General features: G+C 42.8%; 1 protein-coding gene across 1 annotated transcript in view; it reads left to right on the plus strand.

The window, feature by feature from the left end:
• RAB6B (RAB6B, member RAS oncogene family) overlaps positions 1 to 17,220 on the plus strand; it is a 109,761-nt gene that overhangs the window by 40,248 nt on the left and 52,293 nt on the right. The window contains exons 2-3 of the mRNA XM_073625531.1: positions 14,487 to 14,545; positions 15,749 to 15,802. Coding sequence (XP_073481632.1) covers positions 14,487 to 14,545; positions 15,749 to 15,802 — 113 coding nt within the window. The remainder of the gene's footprint in view (positions 1 to 14,486; positions 14,546 to 15,748; positions 15,803 to 17,220) is intronic.

A 17,220-nucleotide genomic window follows, 5' to 3' on the forward strand; every position in this document is an offset into this window, starting at 1 on the left:
ATCTTAGTGTGAGTATGAACAGCATCTAATACAGCATTTTTTGATAGTTTTTTAACAATGTGGGTTTAGTGACACTTTAATATGTTGCTTGGGTAGTGTGTGTACAGTGTGATCCACTCTGCAAACACGTTACAATATCATTTTTCATCTGGATAAGAAAGGGTTATCTGCAGAGAGCACCCTAAATCCTAAGACTCAGGAATTCCTCTGCAAAAGTGTACTATACATTGTTTTGCTGTTTTCTATGCATAAAAAGTGTTGTTTCACGATGAGTAGAACTTGCTGGGTTCCTTATCAAGCAAGCTGTATTGTCCACCTATATCAGGGATGCTCAACCTTTTGATGAGCGGGGTCCACTTAAGTGATTTGGTAACTGGTTGCAGGCCACAAAAAACGATGGGATATTACCACCCTCCAAAACGCAAATGTAAACAAGCCCTTACAATCCTAAGACCCTGAGGCTACTGTTACACTAATGTGTTGCGGTTTACCTGCACAGCTGGTGCAGAGCAGTGCACCTGCAGCTTTCCTGTGGGTTATCTGCGCTTTGTCATAGACATCTATGACATCTTGAGGGAGTGGTGTATTTTCAGAAAGCACACCAAAACTCCTCAGGAGCCAGCACTACAGAGGAAGCATTGGCTTATGTGTCTCCTACTCTTTCCACGACCGATTGCTTCCTCTGCTGCCGGCTCTATGCACTCTGATGCTCTGGGATGGCAGGTCAACAACCCCTGGTTCGCGATCTGGGCTTGCCGACCCACCATCCCAGAGTATAGGCATGTGCTTTCCTGGTTTGAGGTCAGGGCCACATCAGAGGGCTTCACAGGCCACGGGTTGAGCACCCCTGACCTATACCACTTATATATTATCCATTCCCTGTACTATCCAAACAGGAAAATGTTTTGACTTTAGATAAATTATAACTCGGGGTCCCCAAAATTTTATACAGTTGGCCAGTTCACTTTCCATCATAGTGTATGGGGGCCAGACTGTAGGAGTAAAGAATTCCCCAGAAATAAAAAGTTTAATGTAATTACCCTTAAAAAAAAAAAAAAAGTTCCTCAGCACTAGAGTTCAGTGGGAGTTAAAATGCCCCTATGTCAATGGTCATTGAGAGTGCAAAATTTCCTGAAGGCAGTGGTCAGTAGGAGTAAAATATGCCCCGACGTCAGCGAAATTGAGTGCCCCTTCGGTGGTTAGTGAAAGTAAAACAAGTTCCAGGGACAGTTGAAGTAAAAAATGCCTGTGCCATGGTCAGAATAGTACCCCTTAGTCAGTGAGAGGAATGGTGCTGAATCATTGATGTTCAGTGGTCACTTACTTCGTAGGCTCCGTCTCCTATACTGCTTCTCATAGTGACATTTTGGCTGGGACTATACAGGCACCATTAGAAAATCACTCTGCCTGAAAGTGTCTGTTACATTGCTGGGTGCTGGAACTTTAGGTCCACTCAGGGCCATAGATCATTTTTTTTCTCCTGGGGGGGGGTTCAGGGCTTTCAAACTTAAAGGCATCATTTACACTTTAATGTTGGGGGAGGTACGGTAAAAACATGACAGCAGAGTGGGGCCATGAGACTTTGCAATGCAGCGCAGCAAAAATGATCCCCAATCAACTGAATAGAACGCAATGCACGCAGTTGTGGTGCGGTAGTGTACTCATTAGTACAGCAAGCTTCTCCTAAGCTCCCTAGTTTTTTTCTTCGTTTAGCCTGCTGGGTTGAACTAAAAAAAAACTTACCGTGTGAACCAGGCTTTAGATCTCATTCATATGTTCTAAATGGCCATGGAATGGCAAATACAGTATCTCACACAAATGAGTACACCCCTCATATTTTTGTAAATATTTCATCATATCTTTTCATGTGACAGCTCTCAAGAAATGACACTTGGCTACAATGTAAAGTAGTGAGTGTACAGCTTGTATAACAGTGTAAATTTGCTGTTTCCAGTGGCAACCTGTGAAGCTCTGGTAAACTCCATGCCCAAGGGGGTTAAGACCGTGCTGGAAAATAATGGTGGTGACACAAAATGGTGACACTTTGGGCCCAAATTGGACATTTTCACTTAGGGGTGTACTCACTTTTGTTGCCAGCGGTTTAGACATTAATGCCTGTGTGTTGAGTTATTTTGAGGGGACAGCAAATTTACACTGTTATACAAGCTGTACACTCACTACTTTACATTGTAGCAAAGTGTCATTTCTTCAGTGTTGTCACATGAAAAGATAGAAGAAAAGATTTACAAAAATGTGAGGGGTGTACTCACTTGTGTGAGATACTGTATACCATGAATACCTACAGCCAGGATCCCAGATGTTCCAATTTTTGTCAGCTGCTCAGCCTCATGGGCTGAAAAGAGCTACTGCTGTTAACATGTATCTGCACATCCAGTGGTCCCCATGTTTAAGCTTCAGGGGACAAAGCAAAACACATTGGGGTGTGGCCTGGCGGGAACCCAGCCTGAGGTCTCTCCCATCACTACTACATTACCATAGGACTCCGTGGATGTGCGGCACCAGGGATTTTTCTTCTCTTCTCTTCAGTGACTACAGGAACTGGGATGAACTCCATCCCTTGCCGGCACTCCTGCAGCACATTCACTATCATCTACATTACTCCCCACATCGATTGAGCCTGAACGACACACTAACAAACCGTGGGTCACAGTGGTTACCTGCTGTTAGGGACAAATTTCTGACCCTGGATGCAGAGAGATTTTATCCAAGGGCAAAAATGTATCCCTACCTGCAGGTAACAACTGAATGTGCAGATACAGGTGGATACATGTTTACAGCAGCAGACAGCCTTGGCTCTTTTCAGCCCATCACTCGGGTGTACAGGCTGAGCAGATATTGGAACATCTGAGATCCCGGGTGCAGGTATCTGCAGTATACTTGCTGCATCATGGTCATGTAGAATGTATGAATGAAACCCAAGACTGGATTTTAGCTAACCTTACTGTGCAAATTGAGCAAGGGGCAACATATTGTGGTAGGCAGTAAATTCAGTAAATTATTTAAACCTTAAAAAACTGTGTCCTAAGAAATTTTATTAAATGTTTTAAGAGATGGGAAAAAAAAAATATTGTGCACTGCCTACCACAGGATGCTGCCCTTTGCACCTGGTCAATATGGTTGGCTTTTATTCAGTCTTAATGAGGTAAACCCAACTCTTGAACTTGTGCCTATAATAACGCTTACCTGTAGGTAAAGTGAATATTTCCTAAACTTGTGGTGTTTAGGAGATATTCACATGGAAAGCAGCCGGTGATGTCACCGGTGCATGCGCTCTGAAGGGACGGCATACCACTTGGTTGTACTTCTCCTGGGGAGGAGCGCAGTTCGTTCTGCACTTTTGTGACCCATTTTTAGCCAACAGCCAGCTATAGCCCACTGTCAGCTGACATCGTTCAGCAGGTCCAGGCTGTGGAAAGATCCTAACTTTAAAGTCAGGATTCACCCAGATGCCTGGACCAGCAGCTCGCTTGGCCTCTCAGCGAGCCGCAGAGACCCACAGCCTGGCATTCCAGTGGGCATGGGGGAGGGGGGGCAGAGCCAGGAACTGACAGTCACCACTCTTTGCACACTGAAGGCTGAGAACTGAGTGATCAGCGGTCTTTGATCGCTCTGTTGTTGGTCTTGGAAACAGCTGGGGACAGATACAACATTGGATCGATGCTCCATCCACCTAGGTAAGTATAATTTACAGTAAAAATCTCTTTTAAAGGAAAAAAAATCCCCCTCTCCCTCCTAAGAGCCCTCCCTCCCCAAGCAAAGATTCCCACTGTAAAATATCTCCCTCCCTCAAATATCCCACCAAAATTAAATCCCCCTGTCTCTAAACTGACCTCCCAAAGCAAAAATATCTCCCTCTGTCAACACCCTCTCCCCCAGCAAAGATTCCTAATTATGAAGAAAGTCTCCCTTCATTCAATCAAACTCCCTCCCAGAAGCAAATCCCTGCCATTAACCTTCCCCTGTAAACTTCTCCACAAGAAACTCCCCCCTTCTCCAAAAGCACACTCACCCCCTTTCCTTAACCCCCTGTAGTGTCACATATGGCGACCCATCACATTTCGCTACCTGCTGGAGTGCGCATGCGCAACGCCACAGAAGGGGGTTCCAACATTTTTACGACAAAACTCCACATCCCTCGCGGGCTCGCTTCGCTCGCCGCGCTTCAGGCACAGCCTCGTTTCGCTCGGCATAATTATAATCTAACTCTATGTCCACTTGGATGGTGGGGCTTGAACCTGGACTTAGGGGTGGAGTTTTGTCGTAAAAGTGTTGGAACGCATTTGGCGGCGTCGCGCATGCGCACTCCAGCGGGTAGCGAAATGTGATGGGTCGCCATATGTGACGCTACACCCCCACCAAAAGAAACTCTCCCAGACTGGAATTCTCACTTCCTCCTTCCCAAAACAGAAAATTAATGCCTCCGCACTTACCAGACCTCAGATGAAGCACAGCACAAAAGTAGGAACATTTCTGCATCCCCAGTCTCCCACTCACAGTATAACTCACAGCGTGTACATACCTCCCAACTTTTTGAGATGTGAATGAAGGACATCTATTAGCAAAAGTATGTAGGCATAGGACACACCCCCTGTCACACCCCTTAAATGAGAATTGTACAAAAAAAAGTATTGGTTAAACCCACAAGTGCTTTTTTACCACTACTATTCCTTTATATTGGCTTTTGGGTACCTTGTATTAAGCCGGCCATAGACAGTTCGAATCTCAGCTGATCCAGCAGATCTTCGGCCGCTTGAATGGCTGGGCAGCGGTGACATTACTCCCGCGCATATGCAAGGGAGTCACATCGCTGCAGCATAGAGAGTGTATGTACATATGCGACTCAGATCGCATTACCCGCTGACAAGCAGGGGGGTCATTTATGACAGAAGAGACCACTAGGGTCTCTTCTGTTAAAAAAACCTGCCAGTGCGCGAACTTTAAATACCAAGACTTTACTACCACTTTAACAAGGGTTGTGGCTCTTTTGGGTGTAAGTAGTAAGCATTTCTGCTGGCTGCATCGGCTCCTTATCTCACTGAAGGAACCTTCCCTAAACAATTCCTCCACACCAGGAACCCGACCCTGAGCTGTTCACAGTCCCTCACAAGCGGGTTCCTCTCCCTACAATTCACTCACCAGAAGTGCACCAAAATGACGTGGGACGCTTTTTTAAAAAAGATTGCCTCGCCCAAGATGGCCGCTGAAGGTCATTAGAGGTTTCAGCTTCCAACCACACAGCTGCTCCCTCTGACATACTGACTGAGTCCATGAGGAGTCATTTTCCACTTACAAACTCCACTCTATCTGTATAAAGGCACAGTGCCACCTACCGTATGAAGGAAAATCTGAACCTGCCTACAGGCTCACTGGCTAATTGGAAAGCGTATGGAAGAAAGATCCTACAGGTATATGCACTCACCTCAAGGCGTCTTCACCTTATACCTGATACAATGCTCAAGCTATAAAATCACATATGTGTTCAGGCTGCCTATACCAGTAAGGCTACAGTCACACTAAGAGGTTGATTTACTAAAGGCAAATTGACTGTGCACTTTGCAAAATGCAGTTGCACTCTACAAGAGCAGTTGCTCCAGAGCTTAGTAAATGAGTAGAAGCTCTGCTGACTTCCATCATCCAATCACGTGCAAGCAAACATGCTGTTTTTTTATTTTCTTTTGCATGTGATCGGGTGTTCTTTGCAAAGTGAAGCTTTACCTCATTTACTAAGCTCTGGGGCAATTGCACCTGCAGAGTGCAACTGCACTTTGCAAAGTGCACAGTCTAGTTGCCTTTAGTAAATCAACCCCTATATGTGGTGACCTGCATTTTTCTGCCCAAGCAAAATGCAGATCAATACTAGGACACATAGAAAACAGTTACTTTCTATGTGCCTGTACACAACCATAATGCTGATGTGATGCATGGTACGGTGTGAAATAACGCAAACCTGCTGGATGTCACCCTTCTGCTCTGGGGAGATATGAATGAAGTATCACTATGTGGCACTTTAAAGAGAAAAAAAAAGAAAACAGTGCAATATACTGAAAGACGCATCACAACACTCCCCACTGGACCTCACACAGACATTAGCCTTGTTGGTTTTGTGATGACATTGCTCAAAGCAAAACACGTATTTTGCTATGATGGAAAAAAAAGAAAAAAATATGACCCCCTTGGTTTACAAATTGCAGCAGATGGCAAAAGTCATCCTGCGGTTCATTTAACCACTTCAGCCCCGGAAGATTTGGCTGCTCGATGACCAGGCCATTTTTTGCGATACGGCACTGCGTCTCTTTAACTGACAACTGCGTGGTCGTGCAACGCTGTACCCAATCAAAATTGACGCCTTTTTTTCCCCCAAATAGAGCTTTCTTTTGGTGGTATTTTAGCATCTCTGCGGTTTTTATTTTTTGCGCTATAAACAAAAAAAGAGCGACAATTTTTTTAAAAACACAATATTTTGTACTTTTTGCTACAATAAATATCCCCAATTTTTTTTTAAAAAAAGCTAATTTTTTTTCTCAGTTTAGGCCGATACGTATTCTTCTACATATTTTTGGTAATAAAAATTGCAAAAAGCGTATATTGATTGGTTTGCGCAAAAGTTATAGCGTCTACAAGTGGCATTTTTATTATTATTTTTTTACTAGTAATGGCAGCGATCTGCGACTTTTATCGAGACTGCGACATTATGGCGGACACATCGGATGCATTTGACACATATTTGGGACGATTGACAATTATACAGCAATCAGTGCAATAAAAATGCACTGATTATTGTATAAATGTCACTGGCAGGGAAGGGGTTAATACTAGGGGGCGATCATTCAGGATTTAAGTAGAAATAATTGCTAAAGGTAACATTTTGTTGCTCATACCAACCAGTCAGCAGGTTATAAAAATAAACTAAAGTAGAACTATGGTCAAACTATAAAATCACATGTAGTGACCTTCTAGTTAGGCTGCTAGGCAAATTTCGTTTTTGGTTCTTGCTTGAACTAGAGGAGCGGTAACTGTTTGGTCTGGTCTGCTCAGAGCTTCACAGGCTGGGAGTTTGATTGCTTTCCTCTGCCTCTAGAAGAAGTTTCAAGAGCTTTAGTTGAGAGAATTCAAATAACCAGCCTGAATATTGAGCATGGCCTAGCCAATCCCTGGGGGTGTGTGCCCAGAAGGTGACTGAGATGCTGTTAAATTGTCTGGAGCCCTTGTATTTTTCCCTCCTGAGGGAATGGATCAGTGAGCTGAAATGAAAAGGGTGGGGAGAGGGCTGCTTGCCCCTGGTGCCCTTTGGACTGAATGATGGATTTCATCACAAGTGGCTGCACCTATGAACTGGTCTTGTTTCAGGATTCTGTGAATAGAGCCTCCTGTCTGTGCTGCACCTCAGAGCTACTTCACGGTCCCTAGCCGTGAACCTATCTAGCGGTATATGTGCTAAAGCTACTTCATGGTCCCCAGCTGTGAACCAGTCTAGCTGCATCTGTGTTAAAGCTACTTTATGGTCCCCAGCCATGAATCTATAGACTCCAGTTCCAGTCTAGCTACAATTATTCTGTAAACTATCTCATGGTTCTCAGCTGTGAGTGAAGGACTGTGTTGCTGCTGTTTAGAGAGAAAGAGTTGTCCCCTGCCCTATTGTGCTCAAGCGTTGTGGAGTATTCTACATCACCCCAAATCTTTTTCCATGTTTTTACAAGCAATGGAAGACAAAAGAGACAAATCCTTAGACTGTTCAGTGAGCCGGAGTGAATGGACTGTTGCTATGTGCCAGGCTGCCTCTGCATTGTTGTGGGAAAGAACCCGTTAACTCTAAGCGACCCCTTCAGGGGTAGCGCTACACACATATGTGATCAGGCTGCCCTTTCCAGTAAGGCTACGTGCACACAATATGCAGTGACTTGTGTTTTTCTGCAATTAAAACAGAGATCACTGCTAGGGCACAAAAAACAATCGTTCTCTGTGTGGTCAGTTCACACCATGAATCAGGTGTAACAGCGGTGTGGAAAGATGCAAACATGCTTTCTTCAGCACATTGGATGGCATTGCATGTCACCACTCTGCTCTGCAGGAGATACAAATAAACTGTCACTATGTGAGACTTCAAAAAAAAAAAAACAAAACAAAGAAAACAGTCAATGCACTAAGGCGCATTGCACTGCCCCTTGCTGGACCTCACACTGACACTATGACTTTTCGGTTCTGTATGACCAAATCCACTCACAATCTTGTCATTTCATAAAGTATATCTATAACCAAGAACCAATTTTTATTTTCATTTTTACAAATAAGAGGATATGAGAAATGCCACCATAGATATTTGTCACCAGAAAAAGATTTCCCCATTGGAAGATTTCCCCTCTGTTGCTGTTCTGGTGATACCTCAAAATGTTGGATTTTTCCTCACTTTCTGTCCTGGCGATAATCATCACTGACAGCAATTATGACCCGACAGAGAGACTCTGAAGGACTACATGGCCACCTTCACTTGTAGACTACCAATGAGAAAGTAATCAATTCAAGAAGTGCCTTATGTTTTCATTAGAATAAACAATGGAAATTTTTATTTATTGCTGTTACAGTACAGTGTCAACTCAACATCTTGATTTTGCCTTAATTTCTCTTCCGAAGACAATGGAACAACTAGAGAGAGTGAATCTCCGTAATGGAGAGACTGATAACAATTAAAACATGATAGGGATTCTAACCCTTTCCTATCCAGTCCAAAACGTAAAAAATTTGGCCAGTGTCACGGTGATCCTTGTAAAGATCTAGAAAGTAAGGATCAGTATAAATGAATTGCTTGTTACTATGGTTTTTACAACAGAAAGTAAATTCTGACATGAAAAGCTAATTTCACCCTCCTGACAATGTTTCATGCTACACAGTCCTCCACCTATCGGTTGCTTGTCCATAGTGCTGACCTTGGGCTACTACAAGATCAATACTTGGGAGTATTGATCCACAGCCCCCCCCCCCTCTCATTTACAGAATCCAGGGGTTCTTCTCTCCACCCTCTCCTCTAAATTTGGCTTGGCACAGTCGCATCATTTATTCACAGAGAGTTGTGAATGAAAAAACTGCAAGTCTCATCTTCCACTGCAGTAGAGGGACTGTAGTTCTTAATGAAGCAATGAAAAAAAACATCTGTTGCACCAGACATATTAGGTATCACCATGCACGCCGGAGTGAGAGCAATAATTCCAGGATTATCATTCACTGTTAACACTAAATTGATGAGCTGTAAAGGTTCAAAAGCCACCTATGAGCAATATTGGGCACCTACACCGGTTTGACATTTTGAGTATTTGTTTATGTGACACAACCTCTTTTAAACAAATATTTTATAATTTACCAAAAATGGGTAATATATTGTGTTTGTGTGCACTAAAATAAATTTGAGTGTATTTTTTACTGAAAATATGGATTTGATTAATTTGGATTTCTACTTTCAGAAAGAATATAATGTGTTAGGAAGTTAAGTAATCTTTAGGCCTAAAATGTGCATTTTAGCATGTGTGCATACTGGAGGCTAAAGTATTGGATTTTAAAGGGAATGTAATAACTATATATATTACATGTCTTGAGAGATGCCTCTCCTGAATAAACAGAAAGAAGGAGCTGCAGTTCAACATCAATATTAAAAGCAGTGGCCCCATCAATGAATGTTTCAAGGTGCTCTCTCTAAATTAGTCTGATTGTCTAAAATGAGGTCCTTTATAGAGGACAGTTGAGATGACGGTCTATGGACCATTATTTTTCTCCACGCTAAAAAGGAGAGCTGTGTGGATCCAATGGATTGTACCTTTTTGAGTTTGTGGGGGAGGGGACCAGTAGCCAAACAGGCATATGTATGGGTCCTCATGTGATATGAAGAACAGCATTAGGAAACGTAAATAGGGTTTCCTGGAACTACTTTGAAAGCAGTCCTACAGGACAAGCGTTAAGTTGGTGCCCTCTAATTTGCTGGAGTTGGACTTTAATGGGTATGGATGACTTTCATTCGACTTGCTCATTATAACAGTGAAATTAGGTGACAAGGCACTACTGTCACATTTGGGTATGACACATCACATTCCTAGCATGACACATGACATTGAAATCACGATTCAGCATATTTTTACTGCCAACTGAATCTTGGCAGTCTAATCTGGCAAGAGTATGTAGCCAAACCCTGTAGGAGTTGCTGAATGTAGTGGTTCACCTGTCACCCTGCCCAGCCAGACATCCATCTCTCAGTCACTCAGACATAGAACAGTGCATAAGCTTCGTTTTTGTTTTTTTATTGGGGGGATTGAACTTGGATGGGAAATAGGAAATTATGGGATGCCCAGAAATATTCAGTGCAATTTGCTTGGGACTTTTATATACACTACAGTATGTAAACTCTAGTCTTCTCTCCAGGACAAACTCTTGCCTAAGACCTTATACTGCACTCCTCCAGCACTCCACTTGCTGCAGACTGTTACTCCTCCAGCACTTCATTTGCTGCAGACTGTTACTCCTCCAGCACTTCACTTGCTGCAGACTGTTATGCCTCCAAACTAGCTAGCACTGCATGGTTAGGCCTGACACTAATTCAGCCAGGCCTTAATGAACTGCCTTTTGCGGGCAGGGACCTCGGCCCCTGTGGTGTAGAATTAGTTCAGGTGCAAGCTTTCCTCTGTTCAGCTACCAATCACAGATAGCTCTTCATGCCCTGCCAAGCCAGCCTGGCTGCAATGACCTCTCTCCACTGCCCTTCCCACAGTCCTCTCTTCTGGTTCTGCACCCATCTAGAAACTGCAATCTCCCAGTTCTCTCAGGCATGCCTCCCCAGTCCTCCCGACTATGCTTCACTTACCAGCCCTCCTGGCTGTGACCAGTTGCCCTCCCTGGAGTCTCTTAGCAGTGTTTGCTCCCGCTGTCCTCTCCTTGCTCTCTCATGTGCCTCTCTTTCCAGGATCTCTTTACTCCTCCTGGATGCACCTGAGCCCCGGCCCACAGTCACCCCCCCCCCCCCAGACAGCCACCACACTCTCTCACTCCAGCTCTTCCACCTGACAACTCCTTCACAGCTGGGCTGACCCCAGGTATTTAAGGAGGCCTGCTCCCTGCCAATCCAAGTTGGGAATTGCTCAAGACACTCCAGGCAGCTTCACCTCTCCTCCCCTCCTCTCCTTCCAGAACTTTCTAGAAGAAAGAGAGAGGAAACAGTGATGCTACCTGTGAATCACCCGGCCCCGCCCGGAGCCACTCCCAGCCCAGAATGAAAACAAACAGGCTTAGCCACCATCTAGACCTGCCTAAATTTTCCTGCTCTATAGAAAAATCCTCACTCTAGCACCTGCCTAACTAGAGGGTGCTACAAGTACGACCAAATTTTATTTTCTGTAGACATATTGAGCTTTATTCATAAAAGGTTAGTGTGAAAATTCTATTGTGATTTTTTTTATGATAGCAGATGTCTCCTTTTTACAGTAATCACTATTATTTTTATCACATGTAACAATATCTATGTAAAGTGTGTAAATCATTACCATGGGTGTTTCCAGTGTAATTCATCAACTGGGAGTTTTTTTTTTTTGTTATGCAAACATTTTTTTTTTCCAGGGACAGCACGTTATAGAATTACACAACAGATATATTCTTCTGTCTTGGGTACTAGTTACTTACATTTCTAACAGCAATAACGACTTAACACTAGAGATACATTTTTTTATCAATTTGTAGGGGTAAACTTCAGGAACATACATTCCCCTACTTATCATTGACAACTTACAGTGTGTTGCTGCTAACAGATGCAAAAATGTGTGGATGATGTGTCTTGCTACCCCCCCCCCCTTTTTCTTTTACTTTGTTTACCACAGAGTTTGTAGTCTCACCGTCTCTATTATCAAATAACGAAAAGTGTAATCTGTTGTCCTTTCAAAATAATTTTTTTTTTTTTACTCTTTAACATTTTTTTTAATAAAAAAAAAGAAACCAAAGACTCTCTTTCTCCTGAAACTACTAGTCCAATGCAATAATTTAGGGTGTGGTAAGGGGGCCAGCAAGCATACAATACCCCCCTGCTTTGCTGATAAAAGCCTGCATTCCTGGTGTGCCAGGACTTTATATGTGGATTGCTGGAGCAATGCTTTGGATTCTGCAGACTCTACCTTCCGCTCATGACCGTACTGAAGTAGGAACCTATTACCGAGCTGGAGAAAATATCAATGGGCTACAAATGTAGTGACAAAAACTTTTGCTCCATTGAGAACTACAGTCCCTCTATCGCAAATTCAAAGGAGCCAGCGATGAGAAGAAGTTGAGAAAACTCCAAATTCTGTAAGGGGAAGCTGTGAACTCTGTCCATGTTTAATGCTACATCCTAAATATAGGTGTATTTATTAACCAATATCAGGGGTTTCCCCAGATACTGGTTCATACATTTAAATAGGGGATGTGGTGGGGTAATCTGATTTTTGCCTCTGACATATGTTACTAAATATGGGTGTAACATGAAACATGGTCCAAAAAGTGGAGTTAGCTGCTTAAAGCGGAACTTCACCCAAAAGGGGAAGTTTCACTTGTGTGCATCCTCCCCCTCCCCTCCACTGTCACATTTGGCACTTTTTGGGGGGGAGGGTGGAGCGGGTACTTGGTTTTGACAGATACCCACTCCCACATCTGGGTCAGATCGCCATGGCGATCTATGAGGATGTGCAGCCCCCCTCCCTCCCCCCTCAGTGGGACCATTCACAAAGTGCAGCTCAGTTGTGAAGCTGCAAGGCTCCACTGCTGATTTCCCTTACCTAAGATTCCGGCGCCTGCACCCAAAGCTGTTTGAAGAATTGGCAACGCTGGATCCCTGGACAGGTAAGTGTCCTTAAATTAAAACTCAGAAGCTACAATGTTTGTAGCTGCTGACTTTTAATTTTTTGGGGGAGACTGGAGCTCCTCTTTATAGTAACAGTTTGGGAAAAAAATTCCCAATAAGTGATCTTGTAGTAAACCAAGGTCAGCACTATGGACAGCACATGGGATTCATCTTATCTTTTAGGAACATTTGCAGAGAGGAACATGTCGAAATCCTGACTCCTCACTAGTTTAATGGCTGTCATGTTGTTCCATTGGCTTCAATGCAAACCCATAACAAGAATGATGAGCGTTGTCTTTCTTGATTTGTATATTTGTTTCTGGTCAGTGAATTATTAAGACTTGAAGCCAAATGATCAACACAATAACCAGGCAGCTAGAATATTTAGAAGAAGGTCAGCAATGGTAATTATCATATTTTTTTCAAGAAAAATTGACTGTAAGCTGGTATTAAGTAAAAATAATATTAGGGGTTGTGGGCAATTAAAATAAGCTTAAAGAGGAGTTCCAGCTTGTTTTTTTTTTCTTTAAACACCCCAGTGATGGTCGCAACTAATTCTATACATAACATATTTTTTTAATAAATGTAGGTTTTCTTATTCGCTTTCTTTTTTACAATACTCACTCTGCTCTCTTCAGCAAGCGTGTTCCCATCTTAAGTATGGGCAACTGAAGCCCACTTGTTGTTCCTTCCAGGATACGGTGCTGTTGGCTAACCAGCAGACACCTCCTGATCTCACGCATGTACATATCGTACAAAGCGCGATGCTTATTTCCGCCTTGCATCGCGTCATTACCTGTTAGGAAATAGCGCAATGTTACAAGTGGAGGATGCCCACTGAATCCTGGGATTGATGACACTCAAATCCCAGGAATCAATGGGCAGGCAGAAATGACGTACGGCGAGGTACAGCGGAAGCGGAGAATGCGCCTTCAAAATAAGGTGCTTCGATTACAGGAAAAAACAAAAAAAGCATCCAAGGAGAAATTGTATAGTAATCATGAACGCAGGGGTGCAAAGTATAAAAAGTGGGTGGAAGTAAACCCCAAACATCTGTGTTTGCTAACCCTTGAAGTGTATGTACAGTCAAACCTTGTTTTTGGTTTTAGATAGAATAAGTAAGGATTAAAACATCTGTTAGTTAAATATTTGCTGGCTGTGGCCCATCAGAGAAATTTTATTTCACATTCTGCCCCAGAGATGCAATGGGAATTGAGAAGTGAGAGGAATTCCCCTTTTAAACAATTGTCACCAGAACAGGTGTCCCAATTGGACGATTTGCCCTCACCCCTGGTTCTGGTGACGCCTCTAAAATTTTGGATTTTCCATCACTTTCTGTTGCGGCGACAATCCCTTTCCACTTCATCTAAACTTAAAAAAGTTTTTGCATGCGCTTTAATAATTGTTACAATCAATAAAGAAATCACATGGTAATAATAAATCACACAAAAAGTAAGAAATTGTATCCAAACAATGTTTCATGTAGACCTGGTTTGTGTATCTTTATTAGTGAATCCAGCTGATGTTATATATATATATATATATATATATATATATATATACACAATATATGCAGGGTACAGATTCAGTATACCTACAATAACATTCACCTTTTCTTGTCTTACAGTCGGGAAGACGTCTCTTATCACAAGATTTATGTATGACAGTTTTGACAACACATATCAGGTAAACTATAAATTTTGAGTTCCCGATTTTTAACATCAATACACAGAATATTGTATAGTGCAAAATTTATAACCATTTATTGTACTGGACTATCAGCCGTGGATGTGAATTTTACACAATGTCCTGATATAAGGTGGATAACAAGGATGCTATTTTTCTAAATTTCTAAAATGAAGTAACAAATGCAGATCCTTCCAGTTTGCTCAAATTAAAAAAAAAAAAAAAATAGCAGCAAGGGAAAGTCCTTTTGATAAATATATATTTAGAAAAAAGTAGGAAGACAAGATTTCTAACATTTTTGTAAAATAAATGATTGTTTGGAGGTGGTGAATGAGCGATAGGTTTCCTTGTATTTGCTATTGGATGATAAATTAAAGGGTGTATATTCTTAAAGAAGCTGGTCTCATTTTAACACTCAATTAAAATAAGAAAATATGTTACCTTAAAAACCCAGATCCAGGCTTGACCTACAAATCTTGACCCGTAACCTAAGCTATATCCTAAGGAAAACTCTCATACTTAAAGAGGAACTCCATGATAACCCCCCTTTTTTAACCCCTACTTTCCTGATGTTGGGTTGTCCTCAATTCAAATACTACCCCAGCCAATTCAGCATGCCCTGCTGCGATTCTCTTCTCCACAATGACCGTTCCGATCCCATGCCACCATCTTCCTCCATTACATCAATGGGAGGAGATTGTCTTTTCTGGGTTTAGACAGCTGCCTTCTAATGACGTGCTGCCAGGTTGGCCCCCTTAATGGATGGGAGCTGATGCCTCTTGAGATATGTGACGTGCATATCCCAGGAGGCTCAAGAACTGCACCACATCATTCTAGCCTAAGCCAGAACGGGTAGGGTTGGAGTAAAGTTCCACTTTAAAGTGTACCTGTGGTCAGGCTATGGATATTAATGTGTACTTTAATGCTTTTCACACTAAGGGCAAGTGTACTTTAAAGTGAACCAGGTTATGCACATTCAGGGTGATGAATGAAAAAGAAACCCAACCCCAATGTTAGGTGTTTCCACACAACACCAAATATATAATCATAAATGCAGTGCAGCTTTTTTCTTTTACAGTAGATATAGTTAGATATAGTATGAGATATAGTTTGACCTTTTACATCCCCTACCTATCTATTTAAGCATATATAAATAAACTGAAGCACTTTTATAGTTTAACTTTCTTTTTTGCTTTTGTATAGGCTACAATTGGAATAGACTTTCTGTCAAAGACAATGTACTTAGAAGACAGAACAGTGAGTATTTGAAGTTTCTATTATATATGTATGCACCCAAGAATAGGTATAGGGAAATGAAAGGGGTTTGCGGGCAGGTTATGTGACGGGGGACAGTCCTTAAGATGTTTCTTTTGCCAGCTATAGTTGAGGCCTTTTAACATGTATTGATACACTTAACAACTGTCATGATGAACCTGCATGCAGTTAGCGAATACTATAGGAATGGTATAGTCTTTGCATAGATGCAGTGTAGATGCGGGACAGGTACTCAGCAGGAGTGGGTCAGATGCAGTAACAGTTCAGTATAACAGTGGTGTAGAGTCAGTAGGTGTGCAGTATAAATCTGGTAGAGGAGCTGTGTAAGGGTGATATAGACACAATGTGAGACCTGGGTGCACTTGATGTTCTGTTCTCAGCAAATCAGCCTCTATTAACAATGTCAGTGCTGGGCAGATTGCCCTCTCACCAAGTCCTGGGGTACCACTGCAGGCATCCACAATGGAAGGGGTCCCATCAGTCTCTCCCCGAACCCTCTGACGAACAGCAGGCGGTAGATGTATCAACTGTGCAAGTGCTGTTGGTGCAGCTGATGCCACGCTGCAACAGATGTCTTTACTCCAAGTCACCAGATTGGGTCTCCTCTGACCAGGCCTCCAAAAGGCAGTGGACATACGGTCAGTGGTCCCTCTTTAAGTCCCCTTGGTGCCAACAACCTTGATCTTTCCCATGTAGTTTGATAAAATTCCCTTCTAACCCCTCCTCCAGTCCCAGAGTCTATTGGGATCTGTAGTTTCTATAGCCATCCCTGTGCAGTGCAGCTTGTTATTCCACAAACTACCTGTCCCAGTCTACAGTGCTGCTGCTGTATCCTCCTCCTGCTGCCAATTGGCTCAAGCAGAATAGAGGGAGAGAGGAGTAAGAGCTAGGGGAAACAGAATGGGCAGACACCCACATCCCGCAGTTCCACTCAGGCTCATATCCGCTCTGACATTGACCGGGGAGGGGAGCAGGGACTATAGCCAATGGCACCCGTGTACACATAGTAAAATAACATTTGCTTCCTCTACTAATTGATATACTACTGTATATAACTTCCAATGAACAGTAGACATACCTTTTTTTTGGGGGGGAGTCAAAACAATTGCAATTGCATAGACCAGAACAGAAGTTGACTTCTTGCATCAAGACTCAGCAGTTTACCTACACCAGAAGGCCAAGGGACACATTTTTTGAGGAAAGTAAGGGCTTGTGTACTCAAGCATTATCATCTGCTTGACATGCATTTAAAATCCCTGTCAAACGCAGGTCAGCAGTTTCTCATTGATTTCAATGGAATAGCATTCACAAGCTCCGTCTGGTTCCTCCCAGCATGATCGCATCACCGCCTACCTCACGCATTGCGCCCAATGGGTTATCTCAAGGGTATAGGTTGGTAG

Source organism: Aquarana catesbeiana, linkage group LG04, assembly GCF_042186555.1.
Source record: "Aquarana catesbeiana isolate 2022-GZ linkage group LG04, ASM4218655v1, whole genome shotgun sequence".
In the NCBI taxonomy this organism is placed as follows: Eukaryota; Metazoa; Chordata; class Amphibia; order Anura; family Ranidae; genus Aquarana; species Aquarana catesbeiana.